General features: G+C 41.8%; 1 protein-coding gene across 1 annotated transcript in view; it reads right to left on the reverse strand.

Moving 5' to 3' along the window:
• Positions 1 to 18,097, reverse strand: part of si:cabz01090165.1 (uncharacterized protein LOC100333421 homolog) — a 33,767-nt gene that overhangs the window by 5,311 nt on the left and 10,359 nt on the right. Inside the window, exon 4 of the mRNA XM_034700400.1 lies at positions 5,068 to 5,308. Within this exon, the coding sequence (XP_034556291.1) occupies positions 5,068 to 5,308 (241 nt within the window). The remainder of the gene's footprint in view (positions 1 to 5,067; positions 5,309 to 18,097) is intronic.

Here is an 18,097-nt window from a genome sequence, read left to right on the forward strand (position 1 = left end):
TGTAGTATTTAAAGGTGCAGTGTGTGGTATTTAAAGGTACAGTGTGTGGTATTTAAAGGTACAGTTTGTAGAACTTAAAGGTACAGTGTGTGGGATTTAAAGGTACAGTGTGTAGTATTTAAAGGTACAGTGTGTAGTATTTAAAGATGCAGTGTGTAGTATTTAAAGGTGCAGTGTGTGGTATTTAAAGGTACAGTGTGTAGTATTTAAAGGTACAGTTTGTAGAACTTAAAGGTACAGTGTGTGGGATTTAAAGGTACAGTGTGTAGTATTTAAAGGTACAGTGTGTAGTATTTAAAGGTGCAGTGTGTAGTATTTAAAGGTGCAGTGTGTGGTATTTAAAGGTACAGTGTGTAGTATTTAAAGGTGCAGTGTGTAGTATTCAAAGGTACAGTGTGTAGTATTTAAAGGTACATTGTGTAGTATTTAAAGGTACAGTGTGTAGAATTTAAAGGTACAGTATGTAGTATTTAAAGGTACAGTGTGTGCTATTTAAAGGTGCAGTGTGTAGTATTTAAAGGTACAGTGTGTAGTATTTAAAGGTGCATTGTGTAGTATTTAAAGGTGCAGTGTGTAGTATTTAAAGGTAAAGTGTGTAGTATTTAAAGGTGCAGTGTGTAGTATTTAAAGGTGCAGTGTGTAGTATTTAAAGGTACAGTGTGTAGTATTTAAAGATGCAGTGTGTAATATTTAAAGGTACAGTGTGTAGTATTTAAAGATGCAGTGTGTAATATTTAAAGGTACAGTGTGTAGTATTTAAAGGTGCAGTGTGTAGTATTTAAAGGTACAGTGTGTAGAATTTAAAGGCACAGTGTGTGGTATTTAAAGGTGCAGTGTGTAGTATTTAAAGGTGCAGTGTGTAGGATTTAAAGATGCAGTGTGTAGTATTTAAAGGTGCAGTGTGTGGTATTTAAAGGTACAGTGTGTGGTATTTAAAGGTACAGTTTGTAGAACTTAAAGGTACAGTGTGTGGGATTTAAAGGTACAGTGTGTAGTATTTAAAGGTACAGTGTGTAGTATTTAAAGATGCAGTGTGTAGTATTTAAAGGTGCAGTGTGTGGTATTTAAAGGTACAGTGTGTAGTATTTAAAGGTGCAGTGTGTAGTATTCAAAGGTACAGTGTGTAGTATTTAAAGGTACAGTATGTAGTATTTAAAGGTACAGTGTGTAGAATTTAAAGGTACAGTATGTAGTATTTAAAGGTACAGTGTGTGCTATTTAAAGGTGCAGTGTGTAGTATTTAAAGGTACAGTGTGTAGTATTTAAAGGTACAGTGTGTAGTATTTAAAGGTACAGTGTATAGTATTTAAAGGTACAGTGTGTAGTATTTAAAGGTACAGTGTGTAGTATTTACAGGTACAGTGTGTAGTATTTAAAGGTGCAGTGTGTGGTATTTAAAGGTGCAGTGTGTAGTATTTAAATACCACACACTGCTCCCTTAAGTATGACTTTTTTACACATTTTTCACAGTTTTATTAAAGAAATGTATTTAATTTAGATTCTTAAGGTAAAATAATATCATTTATTTGCTTGTTGCAGACAAATTTCAAACAACTTGCTCATTAAAGCCGCTCAGTCTGACGCTAAAGTCCAGTCTTATTGATCTATTGATTATCGGTGATGCAGTCTTTGCTCCAGCCTCATGCCTGCAGAGCTCTGGGGCTGTCGGGGTTAAACTCTTCGCTCTGCACGCTCATATTTTATTAAAAACTGTTTTTTATGCATTATTTGAGGTTGCCTTTGTAGGACGTCCCCCGAGACCTCTGATGAAAAATAGCTTTGCAGCCACATTAACTGTAATGTTTATTAATGTGCACTGTCCTAGTTCAATAGACCAATGAATAAATAAAGCTATATGCAGCGGGTCGAGGCTAAACCTGCTTTATTTCTCCTCCTATGGGTTTTAATTTTACTTTTATGCTCATTTATCTGGAACCACATCTTCTGTGTTTGTCTTCCACGTCCTCCTCTCTTTGTTCTCACTCTTAAATATGATATAAAGCAGTATTACATAATGAAATGTCACGCTTCTGATGCTTCTTTTGCATTTCCTCACTCTCAGCAGAAGGTTCACTCCTCTGTGACATCCGCCATCTGCTCGGCTCCGAGCGTCCTTGAGGAGGAAAAGTGATCATGCGTCCACAGAGGGCGAAAGTTCAGGCAGGAGAAAACGCACATTTGGCTCCGGGGTTCAGTGGACCAGAGGAGGCAATTTCTGTGACTAATAGGTTTAAATCATTTATAATTTAGGGGAGAGATTCAGACTCGCCAGCTAATGATGACTCGGGGCTCACGGTGCGATGTTTGAGTTATTATTTCAACAAATGAAACAAGATGAACCAGAACAAACTGAAACCTGTGCAGAGTGAATCGAAGCAGCCGTCCTCAGGGTTTGGATTATTCAGCCACATGGAGATAAACATCACAATAAACAACACTACATCCCTGCAATCATGAATCATCGTGTCTTATAATCAAAAACAAACCACCTGCTGATCTGAGGAGTGTCACAGACGCTTGGTTTTAAACATTAAGTGCTTCTGCAAGAGTTTAGTCCTCTCATTGTCATCTCCTCTCTTGCGTCTCTTTTCAGCTTTCATTATCAGTAAATGCAAAGATGGGCAAATTCTAAAGATGCATTTTTGTTTAACGGCGAACAGACGGCAAATTTGAAGTCTGTGAGGAAATGATGCTACTTCAGATTTGATTGATTGCCTCTGTAAACATTCTCCTAACAAGTTTATTGTCTCAATCTCTAGCTTCAAGTCTTCTTCCATGCAGCATCATGTTAGTTTAATAAACGTTGGTCCTAAATAATCAATCCTCTGCCTTTTTGTGATTGTATATTTTACACCTGCACACTTTTACACATAACACTCTTTAATGTCAGTAGAATATCTGACTTTTCAACTTCCTACTTCCTCAATGGAGCGACAGCAGCTCAGTTTTTTTTAAACTTTGGCCCAATCTCAATGTCCTCCCTGAACCCTGAGTCCTTCTTGACTTCATTGACGTCACCTGGAGAGTGATTGAGGACAGGAATACGGTGGCCCTGAGAGCTCACAGCACTGCAACTTAAGAAAACACATGCAAAAAGACAAAACACAAGAAAATTAAGAAAACATCTTAATTTAAAATAAAAACACTTACTTTTTTATCTCATTTTCCAACACCACTGACGGTAAGATAACCTTGATAGCGCTATGACTAAAAATCAGCTTCAACAACAAGCTTGTCCGGATGTGTGCATCACTTTTAAGTGTCCTCTGGAAACACTTCCTTTGTGTTGCAGTCTATTTGCATCCTGTTTTTCTAATGTGTTGTGCTGTGGCCTTTGCAGGGCGTTTTCTAAATGCTGCGCATGTGTTGTCAAATTGATGAAGCTGTTTTCTTAATTTGCTTGTGTTTTGTTCAAACCAAGCCAGAAACCTTGGTGTAGTCATAGACTCAGACCTTAATTTCAGCAGCCACATTAAGACAATTACAAAGTCAGCCTACTATCACCTTAAGAATATATCAAGGGTTAAAGGACTCATGTCTCAGCAGGATGCAGAAAAACTCCTCCATGCATTTATCTTTAGCAGACTAGACTACTGTAACGGGGTCTTTACAGGACTCCCTAAAAAGTCCATCAGACGGCTGCAGCTCATACAGAATGCTGCTGCTCGAGTCCTAACAAGGACCAACAAAGTAGACCACATCACTCCAGTTCTTAGATCCCTACACTGGCTTCCTGTCTGTCAGAGAATAGACTTTAAAATCCTGCTGATGGTTTATAAAGACCTGAATGGTTTAGGCTGATCTGCTACTACTTTATGAACCACCTCGACTTCTGAGGTCCTCAGGTACTGGTCTGCTTTCAGTCCCTAGAGTCAGAAGGAAACATGGTGAAGCAGCGTTTAGTCATTATGCTCCACATATCTGGAACACACTCCCTGAAAGCTGTAGGTCTGCTCCAACTCTCACCTCTTTTAAATCAAAGATTAAGACTTTTTTATTCACCACTGCCTTCCTATCTTAGATTATTTTAACTCACTTTAAATTAAAATTTTAATGTAATTTTTAATATATTTCTAATTTTCCTTTTGTTTTCTGTTTTATCATATTTGTCATTTTAATTATGTTCTTTTATGCCTGTCTGAATGTCTCCAATGCTTTTAATGTTTTAATGTAAAGCACATTGAGTTGCCCTCGTGGATGAAATGCGCTATACAAATAAAGCTGCCTTGCCTTGTCTTTTTGCATGTGTTTTCTTAAGTTGCAGTGCTGTGAGCTCTCAGGGCCACCTTACAGGAGGCTGTAAGGGCTCAATCTGTAGAACTGGGATGTGACAGCACTTTGAGACTTCTCAGGTGACCTGCATGACGTCATGTAGCTCACCTTAGCGGCATTAGGAAGTTTTATTGCAGGATTTTTTACTTTCCTCAAATTCAAGGCGCTTAAGGGACGACAGACTGCCATGTGATCCAGACTCTTACCGTGCAGACGGCTTAACCACAACATTTAAAATGTATAAATAGGCTATATAACTACAAATACAGGCTATCATTATCCTGTACACACATATGTGTGAAGATGAATAGATTAAAGCTGTTTTCTATATTTATACTTACAGGCAAACTGTTTTAATTTCATGTTATGGTGTTTGTTACCCTTCTAAACTTGCTGGCTTCCCCTTGGAATCCGGTGTTTCACGTCACAATGCTATGAACTCTGGGTAATTCCCTCACGCTAAGTCTGCAAAAATGCCCACTTATGATAAGGGGGCATAAAAGGGCTCAAAAGGTCAGAGAGAGATCCCTCACACACTTGATGATTTGACAGTGACAGCCCTAAACCCTAACAGACTCAAAGTCAGTGAGTGCTTGAAGGAGGACATTGAGATTGGGCCTTTGATTCCCAACCTGAAAGCCACCGAGTCAAGTCCAGGTACAGACCAAAGTTTGGAAACTAGAAACCATTGGCACAAACCCTTTGACAGCTCAGGGCGCTCTTGTGCAGCTCTCTCACTCTGACACTCCGTGCACCTCTCATGTCTCATGTGGTCTCAGCTGAGGAGTAACAAACCTCTCTGATGGTCCAGAAGTATTTCCCGGCCAGGTCTCGGGGCGACGCGCAGGTCTCCAGGTCGTCCTCTCTGGTCAGCCTTCGTAGCCAGACCAGCTCACAGTTACAGTGCAGAGGGTTCCCTCCGAAACTCAGCACCAGCGCCGTGAGAGGAGAACCCTTCATCTTAGCGTACACCGGGATCCGCAGGAACAGCGGATCGGGGGGAATCTTCTTCAGCTTGTTGGATGTCATGTCCAACCTGGAGATGGAGACACAGAGGGAGGAGGATTAGATCAGGACTGTCCCTGCAGGTCTGGGTCCTTTTGAACCCATGTGACCTTTTGTATTCATCTTTCTTTGCAAATGTAAGCAGCAAATATCATCACAAACTTCATATTAAAGAACCAGTAAGTAACTTTTAATGGTCAGTGCAAGACATTCGAAAGACAAGAACTGAACGGTATCTTCAGCCCACATTTTGCAAAGTTTGGGTCCTTACAAAGTTTTCATTTAGCTTTAAAAACATCCAAAAACAAAACTGTAAAATGCAAAAAAAGTAATCACAAACTTCCGCCGACAATAATTAATATTTCTGCAGCTCAAAAGAGAAGCGTGCAATCATTCCTCCATCTTCTAAAGCAGGAGACAGTTCCTCCCATTTAGTCTGCGTTAAGCTCTTAACAACCTTTGCATATAAATAATCTATCAGTTCATGGATTAACTGAAAACGTCATCCCTCTCTTTCAGAGTTCTCTTAAATCCTCTTCAACTTTTATAAGCTACAAGTGCCGTCAAGAGTCGAGCGATATATCCTTGTTATTGATGCAGGTCCTGAAATAACCAAGAAGCTTCTTCTGTGGCTAAATTTAGACGTGCTGATGAGCTGACAGGAAGTCAAATTAGAGACTAAAGGTGAAGCTACACAAAGATCAGGAGTATTCTGAGTGTGTAACACGGCATATTTAAACAAGAACTTTCACATTCTTATGGTACATTTCCAAGAGTTCCTGGGTCTTTAAGCCCCCAGAGCTACTTTCCCCTGAACTAAAAGGTTCCTGGTCCCCCATTGTTGTCTGCGTTTCAACCGCGGGCTGAAGTCCCGGGTAGATTATGTAAATCAGGCCAGTGACGTATGGAGGAAACAAAGTAAATGCACTACACCACCAGACCAGTAGAGGGCAGGAACACAAAGAGGAATGCCATTCATCACAGATGACACCATAGAAGCAGACGGACAGGCAGGTATCATTATGAGCAACACAACAGTTAGCCTGTTAGCATGAAGAGACTCAGCTGGTCTGTTTTAGATGGTGCTATATTTCATCACAGATGGATTCACTGAATCAACACGTGAGAGGAGATAAGCGCGAGTAGCAAAGACGTTTCAACACGGCTTTAAAATCCTTTTGAACTCAAAAAGCCGTGATCGCAGAGATCGGCCGGTGTTTTGGTTTAAACGGCGACCCTGTTAACTGGAGACTCTCAGCCGGATGCATCCCTCATAAACGTCTTTAGACCATCATTAAATATCTGATGAGGATATTTTGGAATCTTAATAAAAACTAAACTAGTTTGCATTCCCAGGAACTCCCTCTGTGTTTCAGCAGCTGTGTAAACTCCACAAACACTGACACGTTCAGCTGAAGGTCTCCAGTTTACAGGGTCACTTTTAAAACCGGAACACCGGGAGGAGAGACGCATTCACGGTGGGCTGAGAGAAGACTACTGTTACAAGCTGCTAAATCAAGAGAATCACAGCTTCTTCTTTTGAAAAGTACACACACATACAAAAAAGATAGAACAAATAAAAACTAATGAAAGAAAGAGAAATCAAGAGAATCACAGATGGAAAAAAAACAATGACTGTGAATGTTTTTTGGAAAAAATTGAAAAAAAAAAAAATTGAAAAAAAAATTTGAACAAAAAAATTGAAAATTTTGTTTTTGAACAAAACATTTTGAAAAAAAAATGTTAAAAAAAAAATTTGACAAAATTTTTTTTTGACAAAATTCTTTTTGACATTTTTTGACAAAACATTTTTTGACATTTTTTTTTGACATTTTTTTTTTTTTTGACAAAAAAAATTGACAAAAAGGTTGACCATGTTGAAAAAATACATTTTCTTCAAACTTGAAATTGTGCTCCAAAAGCAGAAAAACATGAAAAAAAGTGAAGATGTTGTGCCTGCGGTTTAAAACATGGAAAAAGCGATGAATGAATCAACACAAACACTGACACGTTCAGCTGAAGGTCTCCAGTTTACAGGGTCACTTTTAAAACCGTAACACCGGGAGGAGAGACGCATTCACGGTGGGCTGAGAGAAGACTACTGTTACAAGCTGCTAAATCAAGAGAATAAGATAAGATAAGATAAGATAAGATAAGATATTACTTTATTGATCCCCCGGGGGGGAAATTCAGTTGTTACAGCAACCCAGACACAGCTTCTTCTTTTGAAAAGTACACACACATACAAACAAGATAGAACAAATAAAAACTAATGAAAGAAAGAGAAATCAAGTGAATCACAGATGTGTGTGATGTTATTGTGGACGGAGGGAGGAATAAAAACACTGAGGTTAATCTACCAATCAGACACGTTCAGCATTGCAGGCCCCGCCCCCTGAAAGACCTTTGAAAGGTACTACCCCCCTAGCAGGGGCTTTTTAGGGGGGAGATTATCTACCCCTGAACTAAATTTAGACCCTGGGTCCACCGGTTCAAACACACATAGTTCCTCTGGTTGTGAAGTTTAAACAAAGCAGATTGATTCACAGCTTCTCCCCCCACAATCAAGGACCAGGCGGAGCGCTGACGGCTCTGATTGATTGGCGGGGGTCTGAGGCGGGCAGCCATGTCTGAAGGTGAGGAATCAGTCAGGAAGGGGAACTATAAATGGTGGTCCTTACACTCTTCTTCTCCTCCTCCTCTCTCAGATTGAAGCAGAAAGAATCATAAACGTCTGCAGGAAGCTGAATGGAATCATACATTTGACTTCTGGTCTTCACGGTGAATCAGTCCAACAAAAACAGGCTCAATCAGACGCTTACTCTCAAAGCTTCCTCTCTTCCTCCTCTGTTTACATGCATGAAGGCGTAATACGTGTGCCTGTGGAGGTTTAAGCATCCTCCTTGGGCTTCAATCATCCCTGTTAACTCATGCTGTGACTAAAGGAAGCCCGTTCAGGTGCAAATATATTCCACACCACACAGATTACTGTTTCATGGACGAGTCTCACGGACAACCTTGAGTCTCCAAAGTTCCTGAGAGCTTCAAAGGTCGAGTATCAGCATCATAAATGTTTGTTTTAATATATTTGCTTTACTTTAAAAGTCTTAAATCAATAAGTTTGATTCCATCTGATGTTAGAGACACTTTCTGACTCCTTAAGATCAACCTCCGTCTCCTTTCTGAATCAATTCCTGCAGAAAATTGAGCGCATCATTTACGGCAGTCTGCTGCAGAAATATGGAAGCTGGATGTAAATAGATTAAGAGATTATGTTGGATTGTGGTTTAACCCTGAGCTCAGGGAGGTAAACATGTTTCCAGGCAGCTGTGTGTGTGTGTGGGGGGGGATATCTCCTCACAGGATGGAGATATTGATGATGGAGGATTGCACTTCGGAGCTCTTCTTGTATCTCTGTGGCGTTAATCTCTCTTTATTTCACCGCGTTGACACTTTAAATGCTCACCTCAGTGTCTGCCGTGTGTGTGCGCGACACTGAGGGGCGTGACGGAGTGTCGGGGACTGTGGAGTGAGGAGTAAGAACAGGTTGTGTAACGGCACATTAGCGTTCTGTCTCCAGGTTCTCATCTGGAGCGTTTTTCAGAGAACGAGCTCCGAAACTCCGACAGGATGAAAGATTCTGTTATAACTCAGACCGTCGACTCACTCCCGATGATCACGCAGCTCATTTGGCATTTTCCTCTTCACTCCTGCAGACTGATGAAGGTTCAACTCACAGTTTTATAAACTTGTGGCATCCTGATGTCACTTCATGAATCTTTGAGTTGGATGTACTAAAGTTTTCTCATGTTTTAGTTGCTGCAAACCAATCTCCCCTCCAGGACAACAAAGTTTATCAAGAAGTTGGACTTGCTGCTGATGTCTATAAACACATATCTCTCTTTGAAGGTGGTGGAGACCAAACCAGAGTGAATCACAGAGCTAATACTGGACGTAGACGAACACACATTCTTCTTGCTCAAACATTAAAGGTGACATATCACACTTTTTTCATCAACATATATTGGTCTAAGAGGTCCCCAAAACATGTCTTTAAAGTTTATGCTCAAAAAAACACTTTGAAATCAAATTCTGGTCTGCCTGAAAAACCCTCTTCTTCAGTCCTCCTCAGAACACTCTGTTTTCTCTCTGACCACGCCCCCTCAGGAAGTGGATGTGCCTCGGCTCTCCAGCACGTTGATCTAATGTTTACATGTTGGCTGAATATACACGGCTGCTCACAGACCCGCGTTACTTCAACCCTCTGAATCTGATCCAGAATCTGATCCTGATGGAGAGGCGCCTGCAGCAGGACCTTTCTGAACCATTGGTCACAGATTTAGTGTTTCTTGTTGTTTTATTTGTTAGTATGTCGACGTGTGTCTTGGTACACAGCTACCAACATGTAGCTATGTGGCTATGCTAACTAGCGCTAGCACTTATCCATGATAAATAAAAATCATCCACTAGATCTTCAAATCTGCAGACGTGGGGAGTCAAACCGACCTCTGCCAGAAAGGCAGCAGGACCTTTTATGAAGGATTGGTCACAGATTTAGTGTTTCTTGTTGTTTTATTTGTCAGTATGTCGACGTGTGTCTTGGTACACAGCTACAGCTACAGCTACAGCTACAGCTATGAACATATAGCTATGTGCCTATGCTAATTAGCGCTAGCACTTATCCATGACAAATAAAAATCATCCACTAGATCTTCAAATCTGCAGACATGGGGAGTCAAAGCGACCTTTGTGTTTATTAAGACAGCCTACAACTAGCATGCCTCCCTCCTAAGCTCCTTGTTAGCACACATGTGTGCAGGGAAAGAAAAACGGAGGAGGGGTTGAGTTGTATTTTATACAGTCTCTGGGCTGAACAAGCTCCGAGTCTGAAAGTCTGAAACGGCTGGTTTCAGCACACATTTACAGAAAGGTGGAGAAATCAGAACAGGGGCAGAATGGATTCTTTTCATTCTCGGGGGGTTTGTAGACAGGGACACAGATTTCAGGTAAAGAACCATTAAAAAGTCAATTTTGCATGATATGTCACCTTTAAGATTAGCTGATGTTCTGTAGGCCAAGCTTGAGTTAATGCTATGCTCATTTTTATCCCCAGGTTGGAAAATACAAACTCTCTGATAGGGTTTTTCCTTGTGCTGGATTAGCTTTAGTTTAAGTACAGACTTCAGGGAGTGTTTCAAGGTAGCTCACAAGATTTGAATCCAGGATATTCAAGCTTTCCTCCAACACACTCCAACTGACGAATAGCACAGATGCAGAAAAGAAATCCAGGAAGGCACGGCGAGGGACGAGAGGCGAGGGGAAATGAGTTCACATAAAAAAGTAAAACAACATCAACACAAAAACAAGATCAAACTAACAGAGAAGTTGGTGTCGACAGTTTTCACCCAGGTTGTGTTTTTATCCTGACGTTACCTCACCGTCTCCCGGAGCTGAACAGTCATTTTCTCACCAAAAACATGGGACCTGATGCCCCGGTAATAAAGTGGGAGATTCAAGCTTTCGCTGTCGTCAGCAACAAACACAGAAAGTCTATCCCCCCCCCCCAAAGTCCCTCCAGAAACATTCGACAACAGCGATGACTTAACAAGAAGTTAATAGCTGTTGAGAGCAGCGAGCATGCTGCGCCTTACAAATTTCAATTAGGTTATTTCATGGACAGCAGCTTTGTGGTGTATTAATTTGTGTTTGCTGCGTGTGTGTGTGTGTGTGTGTGTGTGTGTGAACGCTCACCTGTGCACACGGGCTAATTCAGAGTTCTACCAGCTGGCTCATAAGTTCGGTGTCTGCAGGGAAAAATAAACCTTTGCAGCCGTTTTAATAAAAGCAGGAGTGTTTATCTGGAACCTGTTTCTTTCTTCGCACATCAATTACTGCTGGATGTTTGGATGGAAATTAAAATTGATTACTGCTAATGGGGTTGAAATGTTAATTCGTGCCAGCAGAGTTAAACTACTCTGCACACATGCCACCACAGTTAATGTGAAGAATTCCTTATTTAAGAAACAACCAAATAAAATACCATAGCTATGCAGATGACACACACATTTACATCACCATATCACCAGGGGATTATAGTCCCATACAAACACTGAGTAAATGCATTGAACAAATCAATGACTGGACGAGCCAGAACTTTCTTCAGTTAAACAAAGAAAAAACTGAAATGATTGTTTTTGGAGGAAGAAAGGTTAAAGGTTACTGCTCAGCTCCAATCTGCAATGATGAAATGTTCAAACCAAGCCAGAAACCTTGGTGTAATCATAGACTCAGACCTTAATTTCAGCAGCCACATTAAGACAATTACAAAGTCAGCCTACTATCACCTTCAGAATATATCAAGGATTAAAGGACTTATGTCTCAGCAGGATGCAGAAAAACTTGTCCATGCATTTATCTTTAGCAGACTAGACTACTGTAACGGGGTCTTTACAGGACTCCCTAAAAAGTCCATCAGACGGCTGCAGCTCATACAGAATGCTGCTGCTCGAGTCCTAACAAGGACCAACAAAGTAGACCACATTACTCCAGTTCTTAGATCTCTACACTGGCTTCCTGTCTGTCAGAGAATAGACTTTAAAATCCTGCTGATGGTTTATAAAGCCCTGAATGGTTTAGGCTGATCTGCTACTACTTTATGAACCACCTCGACCTCTGAGGTCATCAGGTACTGGTCTGCTTTCAGTCCCTAGAGTCAGAACGAAACATGGTGAAGCAGCGTTTAGTCATTATGCTCCACATATCTGGAACACACTCCCTGAAAGCTGTAGGTCTGCTCAAACTCTCACCTCTTTTAAATCAAAGACTAAGACTTTTTTATTTACCTCTGCCTTCATATCTTAGATTATTTTAACCCACTTTAAATTAAAATTTTAATGTAATTTTTAATATATTTCTAATTTTCCTTTTCTTTTCTGTTTTATCATATTTGTCATTTTAATTATGTTCTTTTATGCTTGTCTGAATGTCTCCAATGCTTTTAATGTGTTAATGTAAAGCACATTGAGTTGCCCTCGTGTATGAAATGCGCTATACAAATAAAGCTGCCTTGCCTTGTCTTGCCTTATTTATGATACGAACTTCAAGGGCAGAGCGAGCGAGGGCCGGAGCGCGAGCAGACCGGAGAATCAAGAACGAGTTAAAGAAACAGGAAATGTGGAGTTTAATCAGAGAGAGGTCGCAGGTCAAACCGCTGCACATGCATCATATTTATAAACAGTGTGCATATCTTAGTGTATTTACATGCACCTACAACCTTGAGAGAGTTATTAACACAAGCTCTCCTTACTCTTTCTGCATGTTTGTAGAGATTTGGACACATTTTCCTTTCCTTGCTTTTACATTCATACTTCAGTCATCCTCCAGCCGAGCAACCCTGAGAATGAGGAAGCCTCTGCATTGTCTCTGCAGCCCACCTCCTGCGTAAACATCGCTTCAACAAGGCGACATGAATTGGCTCCGGTATGCAAAAGCACTCCCACTCCTTTGGCAATCCTGCTACCTCCAATGCTGATGTGGTTCAGTGTTGCAGAATCAAGATGTGAAAGGTCAAAGCCAGAGATTATAACTGCCTCAGCACTGGAGGATGAAAGAAAGAGAGTGGCTGCTTTTTATTTTTAACAACAACATGCCGGCTACGTTTGTGCTAATCACTTCACCTCAGACTGCTTCGACAAAGGGGGTCAGGACAAAGCTGGGTCTGCTTTGATTAACCGTGAGCCTCTTTAAGGATCCCTATCAGCAGTTCCTGACCCAAGAGCAGCAGACATGCTGTTATAGTACAGGAAACATTTAGCTTGGTACTGGCACGTGTTCTCCTGGAGCGCTCGCCAAATTAGTTTTGGTGTTTTTCCGCCTCTGCATCCTTCTGCATCAGTTTGCACCCTCTCCCCTTAAAGCTGCACTTTCAAACCGTACTTATTTTGTGCAAAACAGTCACAACACTCATCAACAGCCATTAATAAATGAGGTATTTTGAGATGATGGCGAGATCTCTGTGTTTTCCTCCTCTGCCTCTTTATCCAGCAATCTAGAAATTCCAATTCCACTCTCCTGATTGGTCCTCCTACATCGTCCTGATAGAGCGTGCACTACAATCTGTTTGTGGGCGGGGCTTACAGGGAGAGTAGTGAGAGGGGAAATCTGGTGGGAGTGGTCGTGTTGACATTTGAAATCTCTCCCTAAACTGATGCTTATTCCAGGACTACCAACAGCTGCTTTAAACAACATTAAGATGGGGCGCTGATGGCCTAGTGGTCTAAGGCAGCCATTCTCAACCCTGGGGTCCCGACCCCAATGGGGGTCGCGAGATGATTTCTGGGGGTCGCCAAATAATTTTCGAAAAATATATCTAATATTATATTACAGAATTTCAGTCAGGGAGCTGTTCTAGTTGCTTTGTGCTTCATTACTTTTTCAAAATGCATTGTATCAACTAAATTTGTATTAATTGACCTGTGCGCTTGAGATCATGCTCCGTGACCCACGGCGGGAAAAAAGACAAAGAAAAACAAACCATTAACCTCGCGCTACATTTTGCAACAAGTTTGCTAGCTTTCTGATGCTGTAAAATGGAGCGATGGCTTAAGAGAAAAAGTGTTCCAGCTCGAGACTTGGGTCAGCAGCAGGGGTCTCAGAGTCAGTCACCAGACAGTCTGACAGCAGGACCACCCCCTGAGAAACGGAAGGCACTGGGGTCGACACCGGCTGACTCCAGAGCTTCGAGGCTCCGTAAATATCAGCCCGACTTTCTTAAATTTGGATTTTCGTACATGACTAAAAACAACGCAGAATACCCACAATGTGTCATTTGCTCTGAAGTGCTGGCAAACGAGAGCTTGAAACCAGTAAAACTTAAGAGACATTTGGAGACAAAACACAGCGGCTTCATTGACAAGCCAGTTGAGTTTTTTCGGCGCAGGGAGCAAGAACTAAGGAGCCAAAAAACGGTGGTCAGTGACTATGCTACAGTCCCAGCTAAGGCCCTGGCAGCTTCATATGAGGTGGCATATTTGGTGGCTCAATCGAAAAAGGCTCACACGATCGGGGGTCGCGGACACCAGTGCATGTTAAATTGGGGGTCGCGACTCAAAAAGGTTGAGAACCGCTGGTCTAAGGGATGAGGTCGCCGGTTCAACTCCCAGTGGGTCAACCATTTCCTGCATGTCCTCCCCTGCTCTCTACTCCCCACACTTCCTGTCTCTCTTCAGCTGTCTTATAAACAAAGGCGAAAAAGCCCAAACATATAACTTTAAAAAACAACATTAAGACAGCCAATCAGAGCAGCACCTAACTGACTCAGCATCCCCACCCACTTAGATCACTGCATGGATCATGAGGATAGAAACTGAGAGGCTGCAGATCTTCAGAGGCTGAATTTGGGATGAAGTCCAAACCTTCCTTGGTAGACGACTAACACAGGTTGCAAACAGCTAAAATGACCATATTATTAAAGAGGGTCACTGCCCTCTCCTCCCTCTTATATCAGAGCCACTGGCTCTTTCTGTTTTACAAAGATGAAGGTATGGGGTAAGGTGAGGTTCAGGCCTCTGGGAGCAAAGGTTTGTTCTGATCCGTGTCTCAGAGGAGTTCAAGTCAATAAAAGTTTGAGTTATCTGAATTTTCTTCAGTGCATGGAAAAGAGAAGAAGTGAAGTCACAGTTTTTAAATCCCCCATCCTGTCCTGGGTCGTCAGTGAGGGCTGCAGGGTTTAACATGTTCTACTTTTAGGGGCGCTGGTAGCCTAGCGGTCTAAGTGTCCCACATTCAGAGGCTATAGTCCTCATCGCAGAGGTCGCCGGTTTGACACCTGACCATTTCCTGCATGTCTTCCCCCACTCTCTCTACTCCCCACACTTCCTGTCTCTCTTCCTGTCCTATCATTAAAGGCAAAAAGCCAAAAAATATAACTTAAAAAAAACAAACCATGTTCTACTTTTACACTCAAGGCGCCCCAGAACCCCCCGCTGCACCTGCAGCTCCCACCTGGTCAGACCAGGCGTGTCCCCGCTGTCAGAGCGTGCAGCCGTCTGCAGCTGAGCAGCCGTTTTCAGGGTTCAGCTTCCATTCCAGCGAGGTCTGACACCGAGGGATTTGCTCTGAGATTTCAGTCGTATCCCACTTTAAGCTTTAGTTCCATGTCTATTAGGTTTTTGGTTTAAAGTCTAATTGGTTTAGAAAATCAGCTTTAAACTGCCGTCCATCAAAGGAGCTGAAACAGCTGAACAAAACCTCGTTTCAAATAGCTTCTTTTAATTCTCACGCTGTAGTACAAATGAAACCTTTAAAGGGATGTTCTCCTCGCAGAGAGAAGAACTGAATCTCTTTGATGATACGATATCAAAGAGGGTTTCACTAATAGCCCAGTATCTCAAAGAGATCTGAATATTTAGAGTCTGAAATCATGAGCAGAATTAGTGGAAGTGTTTTTACATATTCTTCTGTCGATGATAATTATTCCCTTTAGTTGTGTTGTTTGTGTTTCTGAAGGACGTCTGTGTAGTCAGCTTCACTAAGAGTTATAAAACTAGTAATGCAAAGGGGGACGAGGGTTTCCTGAGCTGCAGAGAAGGGGCGGAGTTCTCTGCAGGTGGCCTACAAACAAATCTGCTTCCAATGAGAGCAATCCAAGGCCAGTTTCAGGGCGCAGGTTTAGTTTGAACCCTGAGTCTGTAAACCCTGTCATGAGGGAAACTCTGGGTTCTCAGCTCCAGAGAGGGAGATGACTCAAACTCCAGAAAGAGAGGGAACTGAAGCTCTTGTGTGTGAGTTTCTGGTGCATGTGTTAGCATTTATCTGTTCGTCAAACTAGCCTCTACAAAACTTCCTCCAACATGCTCTAAAAGTTATCTCTGCAGTTTGTCCCACTAAAAGTCCCAGACTCGCTCCCTTACCCCCAAAACCCTGCTTCCAAACATGATGACTGTGCACAGAACCCTCCACACCAACACCTGTGTTTCTGCACCAGCTGGTCCCCGAACCCGTCCACCCTTGTGTCTGATCCAGAGCAGGTATGAGAGTGTGAGAGCGTGTCTGATGGAAGAACTGCCTGTGGTGTGAGGAGAGAGTGGCTGAGAGAGCATTAAGCTGTAAAAGTGAAACTATGAGTTAATGAAAGGTCACAAACATCCGTCAAGGTGGAGCTGCAGCGTCAGGTTTTAGAACAATCCTTTGGAGTGCAGGGAAACTGTCACAAACGATTTCACTCATTGAAACAAAAATGAGTATTTAGAGTTTTTATTTATATATAATTATATTTGATTTCTTTGTTTTTAAGTTTTATCTTTCTCTCCTTCATTTCTGTTCTTTAAATCCCTTTACTTCTCTCTTTCTTTGTTTCCTGTTTCCTTGCACCTTTCCTTCTTTCCTTCCTTCCTTGCACCTTTCCATCTCTACTTCTTTCCTTGTGCATCTCCTTCATTCCTTCTTTCCTTGTGCCTCTCCTTCATTCCTCCTTTCCTTGTGCCTTTCCTTCGTTCCTTCTTTCATTCATTCCTTCCTTCCTTTCCTTTTCTCCTTCCTTCCTTGTGCCTTTCCTTCATTCCTTTTTCCTTGTGCCTTTCTTCCTTTCCTTCCTCCTTTCCTTGTGCCTTTCCTTCATTCCTTCTTTTCTTGCACCTTTCCATCTCTACTTCTCTCCTTGTGCCTCTTCTTCATTCATCTTTCCTTGCACTGCTCCTTCTCTCCTTCTCTCCTTCTCTCCTTCTTTCCTTCTCTCCTTCTCTCCTTGCGCCTCTCCTTCTCTACTTCTTTCCTTGTGCCTTTCCTTCTCTACTTCTTTCCTTGTATCTTTCCTTCTCTACTTCTTTCCTTGTGCTTTTCCTTCTCTACTTCTTTCCTTGTGCCTTTCCTTCTCTACTTCTTTCCTTGTACCTTTCCTTCTGTACTTCTTTCCTTGTGCTTTTCCTTCTCTACTTCTTTCCTTGTGCCTTTCCTTCTCTACTTCTTTCCTTGTGCCTTTCCTTCTCTACTTCTTTCCTTGTACCTTTCCTTCTGTACTTCTTTCCTTGTACCTTTCCTTCTGTACTTCTTTCCTTGTGCCTTTCCTTCATTCATTCTTTCTTTCCTTGTGCCTTTCCTTCATTCCTTCTTTCCTTGTACCTTTCCTTCTCTACTTCTTTCCTTGTGCCTTTCCTTCATTCCTCCTTTCCTTGTGCCTTTCTTTCATTCCTTCTTTTCTTGCACCTTTCCATCTCTAATTCTCTTCTTGTGCCTCTCCTTCATTCATCTTTCCTTGCACCGCTCCTTCTCTCCTTCTCTCCTTGCGCCTCTCCTTCTCTACTTCTTTTCTTGTGCCTTTCATGCATTCCTTCTTTCCTGGTGCCTTTCCTTCTCTCCTTCCTTCCTTGTGCCTTTCCTTCTCTCCTTCCTTCCCTGTACCTTTTATTCTTTCTTTCCTTCCTTGCATCTTTCCTTCATTCCTAACTCCCTGCTGCATTTCCTTCTCCCTTGTATTCTTGCCTTCTTACTTTCTGCTTTTTTCTTTCCTTCCTTTTGTTTGTCTTTCTTTCCTTCTACCCTCTATTCTTTCCTTCTCTCTCTCTGCCTTTCATTTTTTCTATGTTTATTCTGCCCTTTATTCATACCTTCTTTCCTTCCTATGTCCCCTTTCCTTATTTCTGCCCCTCTTGTTGAGGTGATCATTGAGTTTAGAGTTTTGTGCATGTTATTACAGATTTTGCAAATCAGGAACATAGTTAGAGTGAAAGTTAAAATCTCTGCTCTCTGTCTGCAGAGTGAAAGTTAAAATCTCTGCTCTCTGTCTGCAGAGTGAAAGCCCTCCTCCCTTCCTCCCTCCCTCCCT

This window comes from Notolabrus celidotus, chromosome 14, assembly GCF_009762535.1.
Source record: "Notolabrus celidotus isolate fNotCel1 chromosome 14, fNotCel1.pri, whole genome shotgun sequence".
In the NCBI taxonomy this organism is placed as follows: Eukaryota; Metazoa; Chordata; class Actinopteri; order Labriformes; family Labridae; genus Notolabrus; species Notolabrus celidotus.